General features: G+C 50.6%; 11 protein-coding genes across 11 annotated transcripts; 4 read left to right on the top strand and 7 right to left on the bottom strand.

Moving 5' to 3' along the window:
• Positions 1-28: 28 nt before the first annotated feature.
• On the bottom strand, positions 29-1,013 carry N7509_006685 (60S ribosomal protein eL31; the record flags this gene model as incomplete). Its single annotated transcript, XM_056631322.1, has 3 exons — positions 29-235; positions 342-416; positions 927-1,013. 3 exons carry the CDS (start codon positions 1,011-1,013, stop codon positions 29-31), a joined length of 369 nt encoding a protein of 122 aa, XP_056486873.1.
• Positions 1,014-1,471: 458 nt separating this feature from the next.
• On the bottom strand, positions 1,472-2,416 carry N7509_006686 (carbon-nitrogen hydrolase family protein; the record flags this gene model as incomplete). Its single annotated transcript, XM_056631323.1, has 3 exons — positions 1,472-2,163; positions 2,265-2,300; positions 2,362-2,416. The coding sequence occupies 3 exons, from the start codon at positions 2,414-2,416 to the stop codon at positions 1,472-1,474; spliced, it is 783 nt and encodes a 260-aa protein (XP_056486874.1).
• A 495-nt stretch (positions 2,417-2,911) lies between these two features.
• N7509_006687 (MFS transporter) lies at positions 2,912-4,414 on the bottom strand (the record flags this gene model as incomplete). The annotated part of the gene is made up of 3 exons (XM_056631324.1): positions 2,912-3,244; positions 3,293-4,164; positions 4,222-4,414. The coding sequence occupies 3 exons, from the start codon at positions 4,412-4,414 to the stop codon at positions 2,912-2,914; spliced, it is 1,398 nt and encodes a 465-aa protein (XP_056486875.1).
• A 1,130-nt stretch (positions 4,415-5,544) lies between these two features.
• On the bottom strand, positions 5,545-6,298 carry N7509_006688 (superoxide dismutase; the record flags this gene model as incomplete). Its single annotated transcript, XM_056631325.1, has 3 exons — positions 5,545-5,649; positions 5,714-6,190; positions 6,254-6,298. The coding sequence occupies 3 exons, from the start codon at positions 6,296-6,298 to the stop codon at positions 5,545-5,547; spliced, it is 627 nt and encodes a 208-aa protein (XP_056486876.1).
• A 972-nt stretch (positions 6,299-7,270) lies between these two features.
• On the top strand, positions 7,271-8,430 carry N7509_006689 (uncharacterized protein; the record flags this gene model as incomplete). The annotated part of the gene is made up of 3 exons (XM_056631326.1): positions 7,271-7,346; positions 7,423-7,701; positions 7,763-8,430. 3 exons carry the CDS (start codon positions 7,271-7,273, stop codon positions 8,428-8,430), a joined length of 1,023 nt encoding a protein of 340 aa, XP_056486877.1.
• A 662-nt stretch (positions 8,431-9,092) lies between these two features.
• N7509_006690 (uncharacterized protein) lies at positions 9,093-9,983 on the top strand (the record flags this gene model as incomplete). Its single annotated transcript, XM_056631327.1, has 1 exon — positions 9,093-9,983. One exon carries the CDS (start codon positions 9,093-9,095, stop codon positions 9,981-9,983), a length of 891 nt encoding a protein of 296 aa, XP_056486878.1.
• A 553-nt stretch (positions 9,984-10,536) lies between these two features.
• On the top strand, positions 10,537-11,238 carry N7509_006691 (transferase hexapeptide domain protein; the record flags this gene model as incomplete). Its single annotated transcript, XM_056631328.1, has 1 exon — positions 10,537-11,238. One exon carries the CDS (start codon positions 10,537-10,539, stop codon positions 11,236-11,238), a length of 702 nt encoding a protein of 233 aa, XP_056486879.1.
• A 1,272-nt stretch (positions 11,239-12,510) lies between these two features.
• N7509_006692 (putative filament-forming protein (Tpr/p270)) lies at positions 12,511-18,625 on the bottom strand (the record flags this gene model as incomplete). The annotated part of the gene is made up of 4 exons (XM_056631329.1): positions 12,511-13,008; positions 13,059-18,134; positions 18,169-18,275; positions 18,334-18,625. The coding sequence occupies 4 exons, from the start codon at positions 18,623-18,625 to the stop codon at positions 12,511-12,513; spliced, it is 5,973 nt and encodes a 1,990-aa protein (XP_056486880.1).
• Positions 18,626-19,213: 588 nt separating this feature from the next.
• N7509_006693 (transcription factor TFIIE subunit TFA2) lies at positions 19,214-20,095 on the top strand (the record flags this gene model as incomplete). The annotated part of the gene is made up of 1 exon (XM_056631330.1): positions 19,214-20,095. The coding sequence occupies one exon, from the start codon at positions 19,214-19,216 to the stop codon at positions 20,093-20,095; it is 882 nt and encodes a 293-aa protein (XP_056486881.1).
• A 412-nt stretch (positions 20,096-20,507) lies between these two features.
• N7509_006694 (3,4-dihydroxy-2-butanone-4-phosphate synthase RIB3) lies at positions 20,508-21,442 on the bottom strand (the record flags this gene model as incomplete). Its single annotated transcript, XM_056631331.1, has 3 exons — positions 20,508-21,033; positions 21,154-21,271; positions 21,379-21,442. The coding sequence occupies 3 exons, from the start codon at positions 21,440-21,442 to the stop codon at positions 20,508-20,510; spliced, it is 708 nt and encodes a 235-aa protein (XP_056486882.1).
• Positions 21,443-22,046: 604 nt separating this feature from the next.
• N7509_006695 (uncharacterized protein) lies at positions 22,047-24,141 on the bottom strand (the record flags this gene model as incomplete). Its single annotated transcript, XM_056631332.1, has 2 exons — positions 22,047-24,004; positions 24,099-24,141. The coding sequence occupies 2 exons, from the start codon at positions 24,139-24,141 to the stop codon at positions 22,047-22,049; spliced, it is 2,001 nt and encodes a 666-aa protein (XP_056486883.1).
• Positions 24,142-24,614: the final 473 nt, after the last annotated feature.

Below are 24,614 nucleotides of genomic sequence, written 5' to 3' on the forward strand. Positions count from 1 at the left end.
TAGAAGCAAGACGCCGCGGTTAAACCATTTATGCGTCATCGACGGTGGCGGTGTGCAGACCCTTGGGGTTCTTGACGTTGACGGCCTGGACGTGGGAGTAGAGACGCTCCTCAGCACCCTCCTCGTCGTTACGCTTGCGGGAAATGCGGACGCGCAGGCGGAAAGGGACACCCTTGATGCCGGCCTCCCAGACCTTCTTGTTGAGCTGGGGGTCGAGGCGGACGTCCTTGGTACCCTGTGAAGGGGTCAGCGGTGGTCTTTCTAGACGGAGACAGAGCCAAGGCCAAGTGTGCGCATGCGCACTTGCGTCCGAGGACAAGGGGAAAGGGGAAAAAACTCACCATGGCGTGCTCAGCGAAGGCACGGATCTCCTTGATGGCACGAGGAGCACGCTTCTTGAAGCTAACACCGTGGCACTATACCGAAAAAGAAGGTACAATCAGTCTTCCGTCCGAATGCCATCTGGTAGAGACGCTGCTCTGCGATGATTGTTTCGGCCATAAAGGTGGACTTCATCAAACTAATTTCTTCTTGTGATCGATTTCGAGGGAAAGGCGTGTGTATGTATGCCAACTGTTCCACGTCCCTACAATTGCGAGTCGGAACTCGCAATTGGAGGAGATGTTTTCCAGTTGTCCGGTCGTCGCGCAGTCACTTTGCGGTTTCCCACACAGACGGTGCAGCAGTCGGGGAGTGAGGGGAATCGAGGCAATGGACCAAAAGAGATTGTTGAAGATCTCATTTTGGCAATAGCTTCGAGAACCCGCACGCACACATATTTTCGATTCTTGTCAATTCCCAGAAAAAGGTCTTCCGTTTCCGGAGCTTTTGTGTGTTCTCTGTCCATTTTGTTTGATTTCCTTATTGCGCCTTGACGGTCGTCGCAGATCAGGTTTTTTTGGGATTTCGGGGGTTTTTCAACATACCCTCTTGTGCAGGTTGATGGTGTACTCGCGGGTCACCACATCGGCGATGGCCGAGCGGGTCTTCTTGCCAGTGTTGACGTTGGACATTTCTGAGGAGTGAAATGTTAGCAAAGGCAGATATGAGGCGATTCGGAAAGCGACGAACTGGTTGGGGCGGTGTCGACTGTGGGCGGAAGTTGTCGATGAGAGAAATTCTGGGTTTGTGGCCGCGGATGAGTGTGGCTCGCTTATCGTGTGGGAGATCGCTGATTGGTGGGGTCATGTGATACGGCTCCACCTATATTGGTCCCATTGCGGTAAAGCATTAGTGGCCTGATTATCAAGGCAGATATCCTATCTATAGTTAGTTAACTATTTAGTTACCACCAGCTTTTGCAATATGCTAGATTATAAGGAAATTGAAGTTTATAATAATCTATTACGCCCTTCCTAAGGTAAAGAGTAAGCGATCTGCTACAGCTTGAGTGGAAAGTAATACAGGCCCGGGTCTTTATTTAGTCATCCCAATCACTATCTACTCATTCATCAAGTTATACATATGGGAATCATTTTGAGCCCTCTCCGCTCACATCGGGATACACGTCAAATCGGCGCTGGGTATAAATGGGGATGCCCTTGCGAGTGTTCACGATGGTATCATTATCCAAGTCCGCATAGATAATCGTCTCCTTCTCCTCCGCTTCAGTCAAAATCTTCGCACTGGGGTCGCTGATCAAACTGTGGCCGTACGCATGGTACGACGCGTCCAGGTCTCGCGATGGACTGCACAGAGCAACATAGGTCTGGTTATCCACCGCACGAGCTCGACCCAGAAGAGACCAGTGCAGAGGTCCAGTGGTCGTGTTGAAGGCACCGGGGTAGACCAGCAGGAATGCGCCCTTGCGAGCCGCAATCATGGCGGACTCCGGGAAACGAATATCATAGCAGATCGACAGGCCAATCTTGCCGTATTCTGGGAGATCGATCACGGTCAATTGGTTGCCCGGGGAGAGGACCTCGCTCTCCTTGAACGTAATCTTCCCGGGAATATCGATATCGAACAGATGCGTCTTGCGGTGGGTACCGATCAAGGAGCCCGAGGGCGAGAAGACTAGTGAGGTATTGAAGTACTTCTTCGTCTCCGGCTCCAGCTCGGGTATACTTCCGCCGATAAGGTATGCATTTGCCTCAGCGGCGATCGCCGACAGGGCGTGGAACGAGGGGACTGCTCCTTCGTGGGAGGGGAAGGATGGAGGGTCTCGGCGTATTTAGGGAAATATGACGTGCCGTACGGAGAGTTGAAGCATTCTGGGAGGACGATCAAGCGTGCGCCGGCCTTTGCGGCTTCGAGGACCTTACTTCGAGCGTGGGAGAGGTTGACGGACTTGTCCGCGCCTAGACTCGGGGAATTAATGGCGCTCCAAGGCTAGCGAGGATCGTGACAGGGGAAGCCTACCTGATGCGAGCTGCACCAAAGCAAGCTTAAGAGGCTTCTTCAAGAATGTAGCCATGTTGGGTGTGATTGGGAGGGTGGGAGAAGAAAGAAAGGAAGTTCCACAGGGTAGTAAAATGTTGAAATGTTTGAAATGGGGAAGGGAGCCTCTAAGAGACCGCTCCGAAGTCCGAAGTGCGGGGACAAGATAAGGCGCGATATTCCAAGGTAAGGTCGAACCACTGACAACCTCCGTTTTCTCCGATCTAGTGGAGAAAAAAGCCGACCAAAAAGCCGATGGGGATAGATGATGGCAAAATTAGAGGGAATGGTACCAAGAAGAGGAGAAAATGGAGAAAGACCTCGGGAATTCCGCATAGACAGTGTCTGCCAAGACAATTTTGGGGTAGTTCCCCAGCGCCCCCATTATATACTTTCTACCAGGGTTGTATTTACTCCAATTTGAATTATTAGGGTGGGGGTGTCAGAAATGGAGGTTAAATTGAAAAATAGTATTCATGGATGATGTCTGTTGTATGCACCTGTACGAAACAGCTTGGATACTCCGCCATCCTCACTGCTTGTCAGTGTTCACAGCATACTTGCTGTACTTCCGAATCTTGGGTCCATAGATAAAAAGCAAATAAGGAATAAATGCCATCAATCCACTAATCGATCCCAATATCGTCAAGGTATACTGGACTCCGATAGAACGGTAAATCGGGACTCCAGCAACCGTCATACCACCCGCAACAACATAACGTGTGAAGACCAGGAATCCCAGAGCCGACGCCGAATACACTCCGTAAGAGTCAATGACATACATGTAAGCGACAATGAAAATTGTCGTAATGCCATATCCAAAAAGAGCCGAAGCAATGAGCGGAGACCAAATCGAGATGGATGACTTTGGTCAAGTCAGTAAAATTCGCACCGTTTCGTCGGGAAAACTTACGTTGGAAGTCCATCCCATCCAGAATAAACTGATTGGGACAGCGGGAGCACCTCCGAGCATCGCATACCAAAGCCGTGTTTCAGGCACAATTGTGGAAGTTTTCCGGTACTCCTTTGCCGTCCACGAGTATACTAATGGGACGATACACGTCACCAGGAGAATCCCACATAGCATACCGGCCCAGGCGACATTAGTAATTCCTTGCGATACTCCGTATGTGTCGGCAAAGATGAATGTGTAGCCCTCCAGAAAAGTGAATAGGACGATATAAACCACCGTCAGATATAGCGACATCAAGATCAAAATCAACTCGGAATAAAACAAGATAAATGGGCGGTAAACAGACGTCAAGAGACGACGTCCCAAACTTTCACGCTTCATTTCAATCGGTGCTCGATATCGTTTATCACCAGTTTCCTTGCGAAGGATCTTCGCCTTCCAGTGCAAGAGAAGGCTTCCGTATGTTTCGGGTTGAAGGAGAAGAACAATGATGAGGATCACGCCCCCCATAATCAGCATGATCCATTCCAACCAGCGCCACCCCAGTGTTTGTGGAATATAGCTACCGATAATTTGGCCAATCATTGGTCCTGAGAACGCTGGGATTGCATAGGCGGGAAATGCATATGCCTTTTGTGCTGGATCCCAGAGGTCAGCGACTGTTCCTCCAGCGCAGCTTAGGGGAGTCGACCCAAAGAACCCTGCAAAGAACCGGAAGATAAGATGGCTGTGGAGATTTGGGGCGAGCGCGGAGGCCATGATGAAAATCAAGAAAAGAAGCATCGTTATGAGATAAACTGCATTCCGTCCAAATGTCTCGGAGAATGGGCCTGAGAGGAGTGACCCGGCACCAAACCCGACAAGGAAGAGACCTAAAGATCACTGTTAGCTTTCTTGGAATGGCTGTGCGAAATCGAAGAGCCATTTACCTGTTGCTAGAGATCCAACCACGTCAGTTACACCAAAATCTTCACTGTATTGTAGCACGCCACAAGCATCAATTGCAGACGCTGCTGTAACAGAGATAGCAATGAGAGATACCAAAAAAGTCATAAATAGTTTCCGCCTAACAGTTGCATTGGCAGGGTTCAGGGGATCTTCAGGGCCGTCCCAGCCGACCATGATCAGAGACTCATTGTCGGCAACGACTTGTGTAGAGGGGCCCTTCTCAGCATCAAGTAGTTTTGGATGGTATAAAGGACAACTGGAAGAATTGAGTAAGTTGATTGAACATTGACGACAAAGAGTGAAGAGCGATATGACAAACCTGGAATTGTGTGGCGACCCGATAGTATAGCCCTCACAACTACATTTCGATTCGATTTCAGCCAGCTGGCGGCGAACCGCCTGTCTGATCCTACGATATTGTAGGTAAGACTCCATTACAATGAAGTGACCAACCTGGAGCCCCTGCTATCTTTGAAATAAAAATCAAAGCCGAGACCATCACCGGTGGAGATTGTTGATTTTTAAAACCGCCAAATTTTCCACTGGTACCCACAATGCTCCTCATCCAAGGCCGGGCCCGCAAACTACCCAGGCACACAATTGGGTACCGAATTTCTACATGAAAACGCCGTGCTAAGCAGCTTCATATGGCGTTTGGTGTATTGGCTGTCGTTCTCTCTTTATAACTATGATGTCTCGTTCACTGATGGTCGGATTTGACCCGATACTTAGAAATTTAGCATCCACAGGCCGTGCACATGGACCTACTAGTTCCTGCATGACTCATGAGAATTTTGATGGAAAAGTGAATGAAGTATGGAGTACATAAATTGAGGATTATTAATTGTCTTAATGGCCAAAGCTTCAGATCTCCTTTTCATTAATGCCATGTATGGATCTGCAGCGTAGCTGGCAGCCCGTTTTTGCCGAGTCAACCCATCTCGGTGGATCCCATTCCTCCCCGAAAGTTAGCCTTAGCCTTATCAGTGGGATCTTCCTAGCATCCACCCAGCTGAACGACCTTTTGACCCCTATCCTCGGCAACTCATTCCGACTCTACTCCATGGTGCAGATTATCAAGCAGGTGACCGAGGCTACCCCGTTTGATTTGACACTCAGTCACAAAAGAGGAGACTATGCGAAAAACAAGTTTTATTTTACCACCTTGAAATTTCATTTAATGCAACGACATGGCTCAACTTGGGTGCCAGTAGTTTTGTAACGTGAAAATTTGGATGCGATGGGAAAACGCCATCCAGAATAACAAGAATACCTAATATCCAATTCAAACTCATTCCGCAGAATCAAAACTTCATGGACTCTACGCCATTCTTGAATCGATTTTCAGCCTCCTGCCAGTTGATGACCTTCCAGATGTTGGAAATGTACGACGGTTTGTCATTTTTATACTTGGAAAATTAGCGTGGCATTCTTCTCGCGAGTCATGACTCGCAGCATATCAACTCAACTCACCTGGAGATAGTAGGCATGCTCCCACATGTCGACGCCAAAGATGGGCACCGCATCTTCCACTGGATCTTGGTCTTTCAAACTGATGACCTCCAGTTTGCCCTCGACCTGCTTATTTGCAAGCCATCCCCAACCACTGCCCTGCAAGTCGGCCAAAACGGTATTGAATTCGTCTTTGAATTTCTGGATACTGCCCCACTGGTCCACGATTGCCTTTTTGAGCGTTGGTGCAGCCGTGTCAATATCAGTCTCCTTGGAACCAGGAGGGGCCAGGTTCTTCCAGAATAGAGAGTGATTGATATGACCTCCACCGTTAAAATTGACCTTCTTCTGCAGCGATACTAGTTGTCGCAGATTGCTGTCTTCCAAGGCTTGTGCTTGGCTGTTGAGGGCGGCATTTAGGTTGGTTACGTAGGCTTGGTGGTGCTTGTCGTGGTGGATCTGCATGATCTCCTTGGAGATGATGGGCTCAAGAGCCTTCTATTGTCAGACTTTGACACCACCAGAAAATGAAATTCGAAATGATACAATCGTGGGGCTTACATCGTATGCGTATGAAAGAGGCGGAAGTGTGTATTTCCCAGCCATCTTGGCTTGTCTTGTACTGAGTTCGATGAGGTCCCGGTATTCCAAAACGAGAGCACGCTTGTCAATGGGCGCGGCAAAAGCAAAAGAGAGAAGTGAAATTAAATAGAAAAGAGACAGCAATGGAGTAAAGCGAGTCATGGTTGAATTACCCCTCAGTTATTTCGACTAGAAACTAAACGAGCAAGTTCAGTGGACGGTAGTTGGGTACTTGGACTTGGCGTGGTACGGCTTGATGGGCGTACTCTGCAATGAAAAGATCACAACATTCAAGAATTCAATTCGTAAGGTCAGCGCGGATTTAAATACAAGTTAAAAGCAAGTTTGATAGAATGCCAAGCATTGTCAGTTGTACAGAGAGAAGATCATGCGGTGAAGATTGTTGGCTGTATAGTCACTATTCCCGAGACAAGGGTTTGCCCATAGCCCAGTTCAAAATGAACCTCATTATCCCAGGAGAGTACTCACCAGCTTGATTCTAGTGGCTTGGAGCTACTCCCCAGGCGGCTTATTACGAGGTCTGCGCCTGATGACCTGGCATTTAAGAATAGAAAGCTGCCAAGTCTTGCGGGGGTCGCCTTGCATAGCCCATCATTTCAGCCATGGCGGAGCAGCTCTATAATTGTGCTTGACTGGGATTTATGGTGATTTGTTTCTTCTTCAAGCTGGCTTGACTTTTTATCGAAGCTTTCCTTTTATTCTTGAAGACATGACTATATTAAGGCATTTATTGTATCATATTCAGGGCTTGCCGAGTCCTTCCTAATATATACCTTGCTAAGCCTAACTTGGGTATTGTTTGAGCATAATCATTTGAATTACCCAACGGTATGACCCATGTCTCCATTGACATTCTTTGTTTGCATTGCTCTAGCCCAGTCAGGTGACTGACATCATGATCGCAATGTTGCCCCCATTCTCTCTTCCCCCCTCTCCCCTTCTCATCCCCGCCGACAACCTCCCCAAACCAACACAATGGTGTCGCTCGATGATGTCAAAAGGCATAATGCCAGTCTAAAAGAATTTGGCCCAAATCTGGTTGCCGTATTTGGTATACATTCCATTTCCCATCGTTTCCGAGCGTCCGGTTTTCCAACGGGTTGATAAGCTGACATGGACGCTTGAAGTTGGTGGAACAAGCGGAATCGGCGAAGCAACCGCCCGTGCGTTTGTTCGCGACACGGTCTCCTCGCGAGTCTACCTTGTTGGGCGGAACGAGGCCCAGGCATCCAAAATTATCCAGGAATTGCGTCAGCTTAACCCGGACGGTCAGATCAGCTTCGTCAAATGTGAGGCTGCAAATCTCAAAAGTGTCGATGAAGCATGCAAGACGATTCAACAAAAAGAGGATAAGGTTAACCTAGTGTTCATGACCGCTGGAATTTTTACCACCAAAGGTCGCGATGGTGAGTCTCTACCAGCCCCCACCGGGACGTGTTGAATGGCCATCCGCTAACGGTCACGTAGAAACCGACGAGGGACTGGACAAGAAGTTCAGTTTGCATTATTATTCTCGTATGCGGTTCTTGTACAATCTACTGCCCCAGTTGACAGCCGCAAGTAAAGCCGACTCGTCTGCTGCCGGGATTGGCCTTGGTCACAATCTATCGAGAGTGGTGTCCGTGCTGTCTGCCGGTGACGAGGGACCTCTGAATATGGATGATCTCTCCCTGAAGAATAACTTTTCCCTGCGGAACTGCGCCAGGCATACTATTACCATGACATCGCTGTCCATGGAGGAGCTGGCCGCAGCACATCCGGCAACATCGTTTATTCATGCATACCCGTCAGCGGTCAAGACAGGCATCACACGGGGATTAGGACCGATTGCGCGAGGCGCATTAGAAGGGCTCTATTTCTTTGTCAAGCCCTTTTTTGTTTCCCTTGACGAGAGCGGAGAGCGTCATCTGTATGCCGCGACAAGTTCTCGCTTCTCTCCGCGAGGGGCTAAGGATGTGGCCGATGCTGCCCCTGGTTCAAATGGGGAGAAGGGCAGCGGTGCATATCTCCTGCACTGGGATGGGTCCGACAATGGGAATAAGAAGCCTCTTCAAGAACTTCGCAAGAGTGATACTGGGAAGACTGTGTGGAAGCATACACTAGATACTTTTGATTCGATTTGTGGCAAGAGCTAAAGAGCTTTCAATAGGTTTCTCTTGGTTATACAATAATAATAATGTAATGATGATAGTTTCATATTTACTTGGAGCAGTCTGGCGCCTCCAAGTTTGGCTGAACCTTGAATTATTCCGAGGAATCCCCTGTTGGAGGAAAGGAAGTATGTACCAGTGGCAGTGTGTATGTAGTAGATGTACATACTCCAATGAACTCTGAGTGATCAGCAACATCCTTGTTCCCCGCAACTCATTCCATCTCTACTCTACTTTCTTACTGCTACTCTATTCTCGCAATATACTAACTATAGTCTATAGTATCCCCGACCATCCCCTCTTGTTATACACCATCTCTATACTCTATACACTATACTCTACAGAGTCTACACTCGTCCATCTCAACCATGGAATACACCACCCGCATCACGTGGTTTGCCTCCGGAGGGGCGTGGACCCCCCCCGAAGTGCAAAAAAAAACAAAATCTTCCCAAAAAGAAACTAAAAGGACCGCTGGGCGAGAAGGGAAAAGAGAAAATTTTCTGCCTCCATCGTTTGTTTCTCTTTTGCGTGGATTCTCGCAGGTTGGCCGTTCCCACTCCCTCATACTCCCCTCCTTGACGACTCTTGAGGGCCTCTCAACCAGCAGCCCAACCCAATCCCGAACCCACCCCGTTTGCCACACCATGTTTGAGGACTTTTCATTCACTTCGCCCTCCTCCCGGCCTGCGCGGTTGGCGCTTGATGCAGAGGATCGGCTCATGGCCGACTGCAATAGCCCGTTAATCTCCCCACTGTCCTCGCGGTGTTCCTCGCCCCATCGACTCCGCACGCTTTCGCGCCCCCGATCCTCCTACTTTCGCTCGCAGCAGCCTCCGACCTCCGTTCCCCTGGCCTACGAACAGAACCGTCTCTCTATCTCCACGTTGACCCAGAAACTACATGAGCATACAATCCAGGGGCCGAATGGCGAGCGCATTCCTGATCAGGGGCACTTGGATCGTGAAGGCGCCAGAGTTTCCCGGTACTCGGGATACGTCTTGACACCACCGGATACGGATCACGATGAAGATGGGCGATTCGACTCTTCCCCGTCACTTTGCTCAAACCCTAGTCCGACTTCCGTGCCACCGGATTTTCTCGCTCTGGACGGAACGATGCCAGAGCCCAAACTCCCAGATCACCAGAATATCCGGCGACAACGACAACATATCTCCGAGATGCAATGTCACGAAGGCGATGTGGACTCCATTCGCCGCAATGCCTATTCCGATGAATCATACCCAGGAACGGTCCTTGAAGATGACTGCCACCCCAGTTCTATGCCGCACCGATCCTCGCCACGTCGAAGAGCAGCCACCTTACACCGGAGTCGGTTTGGACCACCGGACTCCTCGGTCGGAGGGGGAGAGGCACGGGGCCGAAGAAGGAGCAGTTCGGGGGCGATGCAGTCGCATCGGATAGAGAAGGCCTATCATACGTTTAATAGCCGAGAGGCTTCAAAACGGAATGAACAGGGCCTGCGAAGGAAGAGTATGGTGAGTGCCGCACTGGCATCCGTAGTAGAGCGGCCTTGATAGATCTTGGTTTCCTGGTCTTTTCGATTCTTCATGTATATACACTTTGAAATGATACCCATTTTTAGACATAACCACAGGGCAAGAGAGGACGGTAATGTCGATACTAACAGTAGACCTTGTCGTATAGAGTCCCAGGATTCCTATACTAATACTTGTAGTACTTCCAGGGGTGATTATAATGAAACTAGGGGTACTGCTAGTCAACTAACAGAAGGAGACTATGGGGCTTATCTAGTAGTTACTAGTAGTAGTACTATAGTTCTATCGTCATAATAGAAACAAGACAGCCATCTACTATGAAGGGGGTCTTGTCCATTAATTGAAACAAGATATCTTCCTTCACTATTTATTTATTTTATTTCCCTTGTTTCAATAGTTTTAATTGGACGATCAATTTACTTTAGGGCTCTCACTGGAGTTTGGGTGGTGAGCGGCCCCTGCTGCTCCGCAATCACCGATTAACTCCAACTTCATCCTAAATCCAACCTCAACCTTGGAACCTCAACCCAGCCACTTCTTCCCAAGCGCACCCCCGTTGTGCACAGCAACAATGGCAACTCTCAAACCACCATCAGCAACAACGCGCTCCTCATCAAGCTCAGGCACACCCACCGGACCTCCAAAAGCCCCCCTCAAAGCCGATCCAACAGCAACCATCTCCGACACCGTCATCTTCCACGGCAAACACTCGGTGACAATCGGTGCAGGCACAGTCATACACCCACGCGTCCGATTCTACGCCTACGAGGGTCCCATAGTAATCGGCGACGGCTGTATAATAGGCGAGAAAACTATCATCGGCGCCAGTCCGTCCTCCTCCTCATCCTCCTCATCATCAATCGAAACACCAACCCGCCTCTCATATTTCGTCACAATTGGACCCCAATGCACAATAAAACCAGGCGCACATATTCACTCCTCATCCGCAATCGAAGCCCTATGCACATTAAACCGCCACGCAGATATCGGCTCGCACTCTAAAATCTGCTCCGGCTGCGAAATTCCCGAGCGCGGATCGGTCCCTGAATGGACTGTTGTATGGGGGTCGGGGATTGGACAACGGAGACGGCGTGCGCGCGAGGCCAAGACCCCCGGTCCCGCTGTGACTGTTGCCGCGCAGGTTGCGCAGATTCCTGCGCCGGGACCTGCGCCTTCTGGGAAGGTCATTGAGGATGCTAGGTTGATGGTTTTACAGAAGGAGAGGGAGATTCTTGGGCGGATGCTTGTTCCTGCTGGCCCGAAGAAAAGATGAATGGATGACTAGCTTGATTGTGGAATATCGGGGATTTGATTATTCTCAGGCGTTGAACGAGATGGGGGCAGGTCAGCAGCTCTTGTTTATTGGCGTTTTGTTCTGTATTCTACGTGCTGGACTGCTATGCTTGGAGGAGACTCTTGGTCTCAACTTTGAATTTTTTTTTGGTTTGTTTTCTCTGGTTGTTTAGCACATTATACCCAATACAGTCGGTGCAGCACTGCGAGGATGCTCAGGTCCGACGAAGACCAAGATACGATTAGAATACCAGGCCCTGAATTCGCCGCAGCCGGTGGAAAGCCAGGCAATGCAAGAAAATAACACGCAAGTCGCCATGCCGCTCAGATAGATAAATACAATTTACCGGCAAAGATGCTCAAAATACTCTCGTACCCCACAGCTCACCATAATGCTATTGGCATCAATGGCGTAGTGTAGTAATATTCCTTTTACAAATTTCATACGTTTCCTGGAGTATTGTGACGCTAGAGGGAATTCTTTGTCATCAATGAGCGCCAATGTCTTAGTGGTATTGACGCATCAATGGTGTAGTGGTAACATTCAGACCTTCCATTCTTGATAGTCTGAGCCGGGGGTTCGATTCCCTCTTGATGCAATATCTTTTTAGCTTCATAAGCCTTCATGGTCTTTTTTTTTGTAGCTGACAAACCGTCTGTTGTTTGTTTAGAGTTTAGTATTTACCTATATCTACTACTAGGCGGTTATATATGCTCTAGATTGAATTCTCCTGCAACGATACTACTATGATAGATTCACATGGACTGCTAAGCATTAACTAGTTATGTGTTCTCTACGAGTCTAGGGCTCTCAACTCAGCTATCGATAGCTATATCACTCTATCACTCTCATCATCCCTAACCAGTTACAGACGTGCCACTAAGGCCCAGATATTTCTCAACCGGCGAATTTCGACTTGTAGTTACTCTGTTCTACAGCTGTGCTGCGATTTGATCTCATTGAATTTTTTAATCCATGCTTGAAAGTTCGACAAGGGACGGGGCCTTTGGGGCGGCCTTGCAACCTTGTCAAAGCATACATGTGAATATCGAATTTTAATGACGAAAAGATAATTGAAAGAAACCCAGAAACTCCATCGTACATTGACTAAATACACAACAAATGAAAATAATCTGGTCCTGATGACTTCTCCGATACCCGGCAAAAAAAACCAGAGGCAGAAATGACCTTCCATGCTCCATGAACATAAACATAAATAGAATGGATTAAGGTACAAGAGAGAAAAAATCCTTAAGATGCTGCTCCTCCACCACGAGCCTGTCCCCCACTACCGCCTCTCATCCGTTTTCCACCCGCATTGGTATCAGTGGGGGCGTCGGACGCTTCGTCACGCGTACGCTTGTTGCCGTGAGGAACAAACTGGCGAGCGCCTGGGTTCATAGCCCCGCGGTTTGCGGTAGGACTTTGTGCTTGAGCTTGAGCAGTGGCATTTTGGTTTTGGTTTCCACCACGACCTGGGCCACCCCGTCCTCCGCGGCCTCGAGGAAGACCAGTACCACGTTGGGCCTGCGCTTGAGGCTGGGCCTGCTGCTGCTGTTGCTGCTCGCCTTGCTGCTGCTGTTGGGCATGGTTGAAAGGCGTCGGTTGGATTCCGCCGCGACCACCACGGCCACCGCCCCGAGCAATCGGAAGGTTGGACTGCAGAGCTCGCATCATACCAGGAGGGGTATTATTGGCAGGAGGCTTGGTTGGCAAGTTCGATGACTGCTGACTCTGTTGGTTCTGAACCTGTTGCCCAAATGGATTAGAGGGAGCAGCTGTTGGCTCGGATTCAGTACTCGCTTGCTGTGACTCGCCAGTGCCAGTTGGTTGGGCCGAGGAGGAGTCGGAGCTTGCTCCGCAGCGGGCGCGGGAGCGGGGGGCGCGACATTTGGAGCGGCGTTCGTCGGAACAGCTGCCGTAGGAGGCTGCGCTGGCTGCACTGCTGGTTGAGGAGCAGGAGAAGCAGGCTGAGCGGGAGAGGGAACGGCAGCAGGCTTTGGCGTTTGAGCGGCGGCAGGCGGAGGTCGGGCAACCTTGGCGATCTCCCATACCTCGATGACTGGCTTCTGAGGGGTCTCCTCGGCAGCCTTCTTGACAACATCCAGTTTGACTAGAGCGGTTCGCTTTTGCCCGTCAAGCATACTGATACGTGCGAGAGATTTCTTATCCGAAAGCTCCACAGCTGATTTGACCTTCTCGCCCACCTCATCTTCATGCGCCTTTCTGAGAGATTCGCGTTCTTCTTTGTACTTCAATTCGGCGGCAGCCAGTGCAGTGTCGTTGGAACCAGCTTCTGCCTGGGCCTGCTGCTTTGCCCTATCCACGTGGTTGCGAATGTTGTTTCGCATAATCACACGCAAGGTCTCGTTCTTAGAAAGCAACTCGCGCGCTTGCGCATCGGTCAGGTCGGGAAGCTCAGATATCTTAGCTGGCGTGGAAGGCGGCTGCTCGGCATTTGCGCCGGGAGTCGCAGGAGTGGCCGGGATAGATTGTTCTCCAGCGGGCACATTCTCAGTTTCCTTACGCTGGGCGGCCCTGATCTCAACCAATTTGGCGTTATACATCTCCTTCAGCTTATCAGAACGTTCCTTCAGCTTCGCCTCCAACTCTGTATCCTTCAAAGCCAGCTGGTCATCCTTCTCAATGAGAGCAGCCTCCAGGCGCTGGATCTTAGCTTCCAGCACCTTAATCTTCTGCTCATCACCGACTGGGATAACTTGAGTAGCAGCAGTCGGGAACTGCGAAGCGGGAGTGGGGTTTATAGGCTCGGTTTCCATGGGCATAGGAGCGGGAGCAGATACTTGCGTGGCTGCAGTGCCGTCAACAGGGGCGGGAGTCTCTGCTAGCTTAACCTTCAGCGTCGCTAACTCAGCCTTAGTTGTGTTCAGCTCATCCTGCAACACCTCCTTCTCCTGCAAGGCGGAGTTGAGTTCAGTCTGCTTGCCGTTGATGCGTCCAGATAGCTCCTTAGATCGGGCCTTGAATTGTTCGGTGAGCTTGGTTCGAAGTTCTGCCACACGAGCCTCAGCAGTGTTCTTGTGTTGATCAACTTCTGCTGTGAGACTATCCCGGATTGATGCAGCCTCATCACGAGCCGCAACGGCCTCATCGCGCTCCTTCTCCAGAGTGGAGAGCTTTTCTTGCAACGCCTCCATTTCCTGAGGATCAACTCGATCATACTTCTGGAGGATGTTCTGAATCCGCTTTTGGTAGTGATCACGATCGGCCTGGAGTAGTTTCATTTCTCCATCCTTAGACTCGACAAGATTCTCTAATTCATGGATTTTGGACTCGAGAGGTTCGATCTGCTGAACAAGCTCATCAACACGAGTGGACTTTTCGGCAAGAGCGGCTTCAGTTTGCTTGACTTGGTTGCGTAGAGTGACGCTGCTCTCACGGAAGAGGTTCAGCTCATTGAGAGTCTCCATGAGCTTGTTGTGATTGAGGGTGTTTTGGTCGCTATCTGCGGCAGCTCGACGCTGTTGCTCCAGCTTGAGACGTGTCTCATCGAGTTGGGTTTGCGTGTAGTCGAATTGGCGTTGAAGTCTCTCCTTTTCAGAGTTAGAGCATTGGAGCTGAAGCTCAAGGATTTCCTTCTCCTTGCGCAGCCAGCTGATAAGTTGTTGTTGACGTTCCAGATTTGGCGCCAATTCTCCTTCCTGCTCTTCGGCTTCAGCGAAATTGGCCTTATCGCGTTGGAGGGAAGAGATCTGAGCAGTGATGCCTTGAACTTGCTCGTGCAACAGGGAGTTTTGGTGAAGAACCTCCTCGCGGCGCTTCTGCAACTCCAAGAGCTCGGTGTCGTATCTTGTCTTCTGTTCGGTCCAGCTTTCTTCCTTTTGACCCAAATCCTTTTTGAGATTTTCGGCCTGAGTGCGAATTTCAGCCATCTCAAGCTTGACTTGGTTCGCCTCAGCGCGGACAGTCTGTAGATTCCTGGCAGCGTCGGCATGCTTGACCAGTTCATTCTCGTAGTTCTGTTGAGCAGTTTGGGCGATCTCCGCCTGTGTCTTAATGTCCTCTTGGTGGTATTTGACGGCTTCTAAATGGCGCTCGTTGTCGTCCTTGAGTCGCTTGATCTCAGACTCCAGATCAGCCTTCTGTTCCTCAAGATGACGTGTCGCTTCGCCTTGAGTTTCACGAAGCTTGGTTAATTCGGTAGCGTTGGTGGACATCTCGGTAGAAATTTCTTCAATTCGGGTCTCAAGGTCCTGGATCTTCTTGCTCCGCTCTTCGAGAAGAGTGTCGGTTTCTTCGCGGTACAGAGCGTGGGTTTCGGCCTCAGATTCCATGCGTTCTTCAGTCGATTGGCTGATTGCTTGGTATTCTTCCACGCGTTCCTTAGCATGGGCCAATTCGTTCTTTGCCAAGTCAAGATCGCGCTTGAGCTCAGAAACCTCGATGGAGAGTTCCTGCTCACGGGTCAAGCCGCTTCCATCAGTGGTGTCTTGCTCAGCAACAGTGGTCTCCGTAGGGGCGGATGGTGCGCTTGGCCGGGACTGCAAGACCTGGAGGCGCTCCTCAGCACTCTTGAGCTCGACAGTAAGCTCGTCCACACGGGACTGGAGGTGATCCTTGGTTGTCTTGATAGCGACTAACTCCTCACGAACAGAGCTGAGACTAGTCATTAGGTCGTCGATGCGCTTCTGATTCTGTTCTTGCTCGTAGTCTCGGCGCAGAGCGGCTCGTCTGGAGTTCTCCGTCTCATCATTAAGCTTCCGTTTTGTGGTTTGTAGCTCAGATTCGAGGGTCTCAACGCTTGACTCGAGTCGGCGACGGTTTTCCGAGTCGGTGTGTTCGCGTTCATTCAGCATGCTTTGCATATTGCCGTTCAGCGTATCGAGACGGCTGCGCTCATTACGCAAGTTCTCGAGATCCTCATAGAGTCTCTTCTCGACAGTCTTCAAGAGGTCTCTCTCGGCCTTAAGGTTTGCATTCTCTCGTTGGTGACTTTCAAGAAGGCCCTTAGCTTCGACGAGATCCTCGGCAGCTTGCTGAGTTCGAAGGTCTTGTCGGTTTGCGTTTTCAAGAATAGAAGAGTAGCGCTTCTGGAGCTCGCTATTCTCACTCTTCAGCATATTAAAGTTACTCTGAAGAAGCTCGCCTCGAGAGTTGGCGGCTGCCAATTGGCTGCTAGACCGACTGATCTCACTGAGAAGCTCACTGTTCTTGCGAGAGAGCTCGTTGACCTGTTGACGAAGTGCTGAGTGATCTGTAGAAGTCTCCTCGCGATAGCTGTCGAAATGGGCTTGCAACTTTCGAAGGAGATCTGCGTAGTCGGGGGAGTTACTGATCTGACTGTCACCACCACCTATAGGGACGGCCCCAAGTGGGACAGACTGTGAGAAGATAGAAGCGTCCCCAACAGTCTGGCGTCTGTGAGTGAGCATACTGCGGAAGGTGTCCCGCTCCTTGACATAGCTCTTAGATTGAGCTACAAGGTTCGCAATCTCGTCGCGGTAAGTCTGCACACGAGTTCGCAATTCCTTCAGCTCCTCGGCCTCTTGCTGACGGACGGCATCCTTCGCACGAGCTTCCTCGCCTTCCATCTTGTCGCCCAGTTCTCGAAGCATACGTCGAAGGGTGAGGTTTTGTTCTTGAAGGTCGTGGAGGTTTTTGAAAGTGGTTAGGTTCTGGCTGATGAAACGGCCAGTTGGGTTCAGCTCTGCAGAAGATTCTTCAATCTCTTCCCGGGCGATTTTCTCCAGTTCCTCGCGGTCATAATCTTCACCCTGCTTGGTAATAGCAACCTCCAGAACGAGGACCTTTACTTCGGCACTGAGATCCCGAAGTTGTTGACGAAGAATATCACCCTCGCGAGCGAGGCCTTCGATCTGGCCTTGCCATTTCCTTGCCTCTTTAGTGGCATCATCGCGCTCCTTTCCAGATGTCTCCAGGAGGTTTGACATTTCGATAACGGCATTTTCAAGGCGACCGTGATCGGCACGGAGCTCGTCAATTTCAGGCTTGCTAGATTCCAATTCCTGAACCATTTCGTCAAGTGTGGCTCGGAGTTCTTGACTAGTTCTCTGCTCGGAAGAGAGGAGAGTTCTCATCTTGTCGTATTCAGTATACATTTGAGTAAGGGTGAGACCACCCTTGGTACGAGAGGCTCGTGGGGTGAAACTGCCACCAGGGGTACCAGGTCGCATCGGCGTACTGGGTGCAAACCCATTGAGGGAGTGAGCAGGGCTCATCGATCGGTTTCGGCCTTCGGATTCCAGCTGTGAAATGCTGGCTTCAAGTTCAGCAACACGGCGCTCTGCAGCCTGCCTGTCGGTATGCTCGGTCTCATTCTCGACACGGAGACGGGAGATTTCTTCCGCGGCATGGTCCTTGGCTTTTTGCAGTTCAAGCTTGCACTCTTCCACGCGCTCCTTGGCAGTCTTCGCGGCGGTTCCTTGAACTTCAGCCAGGCGTTGAGTGGCTGTCAACTCAACCCGGAAGGCCTCAGCGGCTTGAATAGTCTCCTCCTTAAGTTGACTGATCTTGGCCAAGGAGTCCTCGTAGCGCTGCTCAGTTTCATCGAGACGAGTCTTGAGAGAATTTTCACTGCGGCGGAGGAAATCGATCGTTGAACTCGCCTCCTCATTTTCACGCTGAAGCTCAGAGATGCGGGCACTCTTTTCCTTGCGGAATTTCATATGCTCTGCTCCCTTGGTCTTCAACTCTGTCTCATACCATTCATTATTCTTTTTGGTGAGATCCAACTCTTGCTGAAGACTCTGCTCTCTGAAACGTGCGCTCGCGGAAGTGGAGTCGGCCTTTTGTTGATTTTGCTCGGCGGTTGAAAGCTCGCGGCGCAGCTCAATGGTCTTCTTGTGTAAAGTTGAGAGCTCTTCGGCCAGCTTGTCATGGGCGGCAGACTTAGACTCGAGATAGTGTTAGGCTCTCCCGCTTTTCAGCTTCCAGAGTTGAGATGCGCGACTTCAACGAGGCGGTCTCCGATTCATTTGATGTTGAGGACGACTTGAGGGTGGAAATCTCGGACTCTAGAGCGGACCTGGTGTTCTCTATTCAATATAGGTCAATATTAGAGCAATTACCAGCGACGAGATAATCAAAACAAACCGGATTCGTGTAGGCTTTTTCGCAATGCCTCCAATTCGGCATGGCCCTTCTCGACGGCTTCTTTCAAGACTTTGATCTTCGAGTCTCTGTTGCGAGAGAGATTCTCAAGTTCCACTTCCAGACGAATCTTACTAGCGCCGACTTCATCGTGCTCGTTTGCTTTCTTTGTGATCGATTGAAGAAGCTCGTTGACAAGATCGACGGTGGGTGCTTGTGTCAGGGAAGTGAGTGTTGTTTCGGGAATTGAATAATGAGACGATAAGTAAGGAAGTTCGACAATGGTGTCAGCCATGGTGATTGATCGCTCGCAAAAAGCGAGAGGATGTGGCTTTGAAGCTCGAGAAGGTCGTACGGTTAAGTCGCAAGCTCGAACTCAGTTGTGACGCGCAGTGTGCACTGCTTTAGGACTCGTACACACAGCGCTATCGGAGGGCTCTAGGACATGGCGATGCGAATAAAAGAGCGTTCCGTCACAGCCACGGAGAAAAGTCACAATGGGGGAGGGAGGAGAGAAGTAGATGAGGTGACGACAAGGGCGAGCTTTGGAGATGGCGCGCTTTCTCGGGTTGCGTTGGATCGGGTCACGTGCACGGGACCGGTCATAACTGCAGCCTGCGTTCATTCACCTCGATCACTTCTTTGACTTGACTCGCGATTTGGAGCCCTGTTCACTTTCACTTATCGCCGCATTCTAATTAGAGATTCACCGAGCTGCTTCTTAATCCTTTTGAGCAGCAGCGCATCCCTATGATCATCCTCTAGTTCTCAGAGCTCTCCCCGGCTCAACCGCAAGCATCTCGCTCTAGACCGGCTTTCCTTTCACCTCGAGTCCGAACCGAACGTCCCATAGTCCGGGTATTCACAGCATTTCGTCGCAGCCATGTCGTACCTTCAGAATCAGCTCAAGAGCTTCAACGCTAGTGTGATGGAGTCAGCGAACCGCTTGCCTCAACAGAGGCGAGTGGCCGTTAACGCTCCTCCATCTGCTAGCAGCTCGCAGGCTCCCTCATCGGCACCGACCCCTTCGTCGACCAGCGATCCGAAAAAGAAGCGCCATGACGCGGACATCGTCTACTCCCAGCCAGCCAACACAGGTACCGGCAAGGATATCATGACGCAGGTTCTTTTTGCGATCGAGCATATGAAGAACAAGGGCGTGCCGTTGAGGTTTGGCGATATCATCTCATACCTATCCCTGCAGCACCGAGCGCATGATCAGGGATATGTCCAAGCACTACGCAGTATCTTGCAGATGCATGAGAAGGTCGACTATGATCCAGCCGGTGCCGGCGGCGAAGGCACCTTTAGCTTCCGCCCCCCTCACAATGTTCGCAACCCTGAACAGCTGCTCCGCAAGCTTCAGTCCCAAACCACCGCAGCTGGTATGAGTGTTCGCGAACTTCGCGAGGGTTGGCCAAACGTCGAGGATGCTATCAACCAACTGGAGAAGGAAGGCAAACTCCTAGTCACTCGGAACAAAAAGGATGACCACGCCAAGATGATCTGGGCTAACGATCCTTCCCTCATTGAACATTTCGATGATGAGTTCAAACAAATATGGGACAAAATCAAGATTCCGGATGCTCAAGCCGTGAAGGAAGCGCTGGAGAAGGCTGGCATCACTCCCACCAACAAGAACAAGGTGATGAAGCCACGGCCCAAGATGGAACCAAAGAAGGTCAAAAAAGCCCGCCGCAGTGGCAAGACCACCAATACTCATATGATGGGTATCCTGCGGGACTACTCGCACCTCAAGCGGTGATAGAACATACTGCCAACCTTGGCTTCGCATTGCATAGGCGTTTTGTTATTTTTTCCAGAATGTTAGACCACCTGTCAGGTGGCAGTTCGCGCCTGGATCATATTTCCGTTGAACCGTTTTCTCAATTGTCTATTACGGAAACAAAATGCTTGATACCCAGATAAACCAATACCAAAAGTTCAAACAATAGCCACTCTAGTGCCTACTAGTAGACTATAATCACTGAATAGCCATCTAACCTAATGCTAGTAGTATACACTCAATTCCTCTGATCTACAAGTAACTAGATATCCGCAGTACATGTCTAAACATTTGGGTCCATTCATCTACAAAGGTATCTTCAAGAAAGAAGGGCAGCGTGATGTACAACACAAAAGAATGCAAAATGAAAGCAAGAGAACACAAAAACCTCTTAATGACGGCCGTTCGAGACAGACTTCGCAGAACCCTCCGTCCTCTCCAAATACTCCACCATATCTTCAATAGTGCAGACCTTAATTCCCCACCGCTTTCCAAAGCGCAAGCATCCATCCCGACGCATCATGCCGTTATTCCCTCCAATCTCCGCCACACCCTCAACAACCTCGCCATCATCCACCAGCTCCGCAATCACACCCGCCGGCGCCTTACCAGCCAATCGGCAGAAGTCAACAGCGGCCTCGGTGTGGCCCTTGCGCTCACGCACGCCGCCAGGGCGCGCCTGCAACGGGATGATGTGGCCGGGGCGTCGGAAGGAGTCGATCTGGGCATCTGCGGAGGCCAGGGTACGGCATGTGAGGGCGCGGTCTTGTGCGGAGATTCCGGTTGTCACGGAGTCATCGCTGGAGTCAATTGTGATGGTGTAGGCGGTACCCTTGGGGTCGGCGTTCTCGGTGACCATCTGGGGGAGGGCGAGGCGCTTGGCTAGATCCGGGGTGATGGGGGCGCATATTAATCCACTGTGAATGCGATTAGTTTAGTTTTGTTCGCTCTGAATACTTTCCCTTCTAAGGAGCGCTGGCACCGTGCTCGTGGCGATATCGGGTCTCCACCGGACGGTGCTGGGGTGGCGTGCTCACCTTGTGTAGCGAACAAGGAAGGCCATCTGGGCCGCAGTGATGGAATCGGCCGCAATTATGAGGTCGCCTTCATTCTCGCGATCTTGATCATCGAGAACAATGATGAATTCGCCATTCTCTAGGGTGAGTCACAGTTAGTTTCGCGTATCGATTTGTAACTTCCGAAAGCGGGTGTGTTCGCAGGCTGGAAGAGCAGGTAAGAGCGCTGAATGAGGTTCAACTCACTGAATGCAACGATTGTATCTTCAATCGAGTCGAATTGAAGTGTAGGGTCTGTGGTGGAAGGCATGCTGGGCAGGGTATGAGTTATCGACACGGTTCCAATGGTGACTCTTTTGCCCCTCAATGCGCAATTCGAATTCGAGCTTCCGTGTGGGTAGTATAAGGAGAAGGGTTGGAAGCCGTGGGTGTGAAGCCTGTGGGAATTCTAGCGTGTATGAATTCAAAATCAAAATCAAATTTGGATTAATCAGAACTGTGGCCAGCCGGGAGGGTCCGTAATGGCTGACAGTTCATTAGAAATCCTCGTGATGCTCGGCGCGGGGAACCGGGCGGTGAGCGCGTCAATTCCGGTGCCTCGGAAGCTCGGCGATCGGCGTGACAGCCTGGAGCGAGGCCAGCGGAGACAAAAATGGGGAAGGTTGTGCTTGTGCCCTGGTATGTACTACTACTTTACAAGATGTAGTACTAGTATAAATTCCCTGGGTAAATAATTGAAATTTTTTTTTTGATGGCGCCAATTGAATTACCTAGACTTGATAATGCTCAAATGAATAAAGTCCAAAAGTCTAGTCGCTGAGATCGCAGTATAAAAACCCCGGAAGAGAAACTAGGGGAACACCAGAAGAGACGTAGGGAAAGATGGACAGGGCTGCTTAGCCTGGAAGCAGCCATTAACCCATACTATCAGTCCCCACCCACCGAACCTCATCAGCCTGCATCTCCAATGCACGACGCATCGTCTCCTCATATCGCCGCTCCTTCTCCCACACATCGCGGTGCTTGTGCCGCATCTCCTCGCGTTTCTCCTCATCAACCTCAGCATGCATAAACCAATCATCCTCCTCATCACCCATCTCGGCATCCGAATCTTCAGGGATGGAAAACTTGAGTCGGCCAATGCGTTCTCCGGTCCATACAAGAAGTTCATCTCCTGTCAGATTGCCCCCGGTAGGGAGAATCTTTCTCGCCACCTCGCTGCTGTTAGTTTGCGGTTGAGAGCTTGGCCAGAGGCCACGCGGCTGCGGCTGCTCGTCATCTGGCCTGGATATAAATGCACTGTCGCGTTTTGAGAAAGGAATCTGCGGATAAGAAGTATTGACGTTCCAGCGGCGGACTTCTGCGCGACCATTTCGCTCAACCCATTTGATATTGCCCTCAGAATCGGAGTACACGAGACGGTTGCCGTGAGATGCCACGGAGAGCAACTTAGAGCTCGCCGCACTTTGCCGATTCCTGTATTCCGGAGTCAACTGCGATGTCCGGTTGGAGGGGTTGCCTTCGCGGTTTTCGGAGGATGATTTGAGATTATATAGCTCCAGTGACCCTCGGCCGTTGTATTCGCCGCATGCAACGATATTATGGGAATCAAGATACGTCGAGTCGGAGTGTACTGGGAATCGAGGTTCGGGGGCAGAGGCAAGACCACAAAGACGACCGCCAGAATGAACTGTGCTTTGCAAACGAGGGAAGAAGCGGCGATCATAGCAAAGAATGCTAGGAAAACGACCCGCAAGGAGTATGGTGTTGAAATGCGGTGCTGGTGGGTGAAGAATGGACAAAGGTCCTGGTTGAAAGAGTGGTGCATAATGCTCATCTCCGGGGCCAGGACTGCGAATCCGACGCGGAGGAAGACCATTGGGTTGGAGTTGTAGTTGTGGTGAGTCGGAATGGGGAAATATATCCAGCTCTGGAATCAATGGCGTAGAGTTCTTTTCGCACCGCAAGCTAATAGCTTCCTCTTCTTCCATGGCAGACAGTCTCGAGTCATGAATCTGCAGGCTGAGTGTTGTTGCTAGCGTCAGCGGTACTGAATAGTCGGTCTCTTGAGATAGTGCAAAGATGGACCAGGGGTAACGCTGTTGTGATATCACTTTGAGTGTCTCTAGATCAACCTCATTGAGAACATTTCCAATAGCAAGGTACGCTCGTCGTCGGAATGAGTCGACAGTGACGCCCTCGCCAAGGTTGATAAAGTCCAGCGCTGATTTCGCCGGGGCACGCTCCCGACGGCCAGAAAGATTGGCCATGAGGGCCCCAGGCTCGCTTATACCAAGAATTGCTCCCTTGGTCGATTGCGAATTTGCACTGTGAGAATGGTTCAAGTCCCAGATGCATACACTGCCATCATCGAGGGGCGCCACAATCTTGTTCTGCCTCGCAGAGCTCCAGTCCTTCAACAACCCCATGCCCTTCACTTCGAATGGCTGACGCTTTCTCCCTTCGCCCTTTTGAAACGGCTGCTCTACCCACGATAGTGAGATAGGTCCATGGCGGGCAATATATTCCGAATACCAATCGACATATTCTCCGAGAGCTGAAGAGTCCCACTCCGAGGCCGCCCTAGCCCTGTCACTCAGCGACTGCGCTCCTGGCCCCGCTAAATTATTCTGGTCCTGCCGGGGAGCCGGAGGCTGGATCAGATCACGTAGTGAGCCCTGTCCCAATGTACTCAACGACGCAGTCGGGTTCGCGAGTAGGCTCTCCGACATCCGGCCCGCCGGACGGGAGGCCTGTAAGGCGGCCCAGGATTGCTCATAGCAGTGCAGTTTCCACAGATTATTGTCGCGGGCAATATCGAAGAACTTCTTGGAAACGGATTGCAGCTGCACCTTCTCACATGGAGTGAGAACTAACCATTTAAGTCAACTTAGCAGCTCCGGGCGGATTTGGCAGAGTGGTGCGGGGAAGATTCCGCGGGGGGGTTGGGGTTGATGGCGGCTTACGATCGATGATTTTGGTGAGGATCTCTACCGGCAGGTTGTCCATGAGGCCTGTGAGATTGCAGCATCGGGGGCAGATGGAGGGAGAGGGAGGTCAGAGTCCAGAGCGCAGCCTGTCATGTTATGACTGGAAAAAAGACGCCCTCCAGCGGGGGATCTGCAGTGGTTCGGATCACGTGGCTTAGAAGAGCAGAAATTCCGAGTAAATTTAGGGGAAACATTGCCAGCTAGGCGAAAGGGAAGATCAAATTGGCTTGACAAAGTGACGCTCGAATTTCATGTTGTTTCATCCATGTACATGGTGCAAGGGAGGCTTGAAACGATGTGGTTCCACAGGACAACAGTACCCTGGTTTGTTGATGGGCAAAATCGATTCAATGTTTGATTGGTAGATCATAGAGAGGCATGTATACAATGTAAATTATAGGCAACTGGAATAGTCTTGTCTCAAATACCACTCAACAAGCACAAGCTAACTACAGATTTCTCGCCCTGGGTCTTCAGTCATAGATTGAGGGT

This window comes from Penicillium cosmopolitanum, assembly GCF_028827165.1.
Source record: "Penicillium cosmopolitanum strain IBT 29677 chromosome Unknown utg000008l:1.0-4398992.0:1.0-4402845.0, whole genome shotgun sequence".
NCBI lineage: Eukaryota > Fungi > Ascomycota > Eurotiomycetes > Eurotiales > Aspergillaceae > Penicillium > Penicillium cosmopolitanum.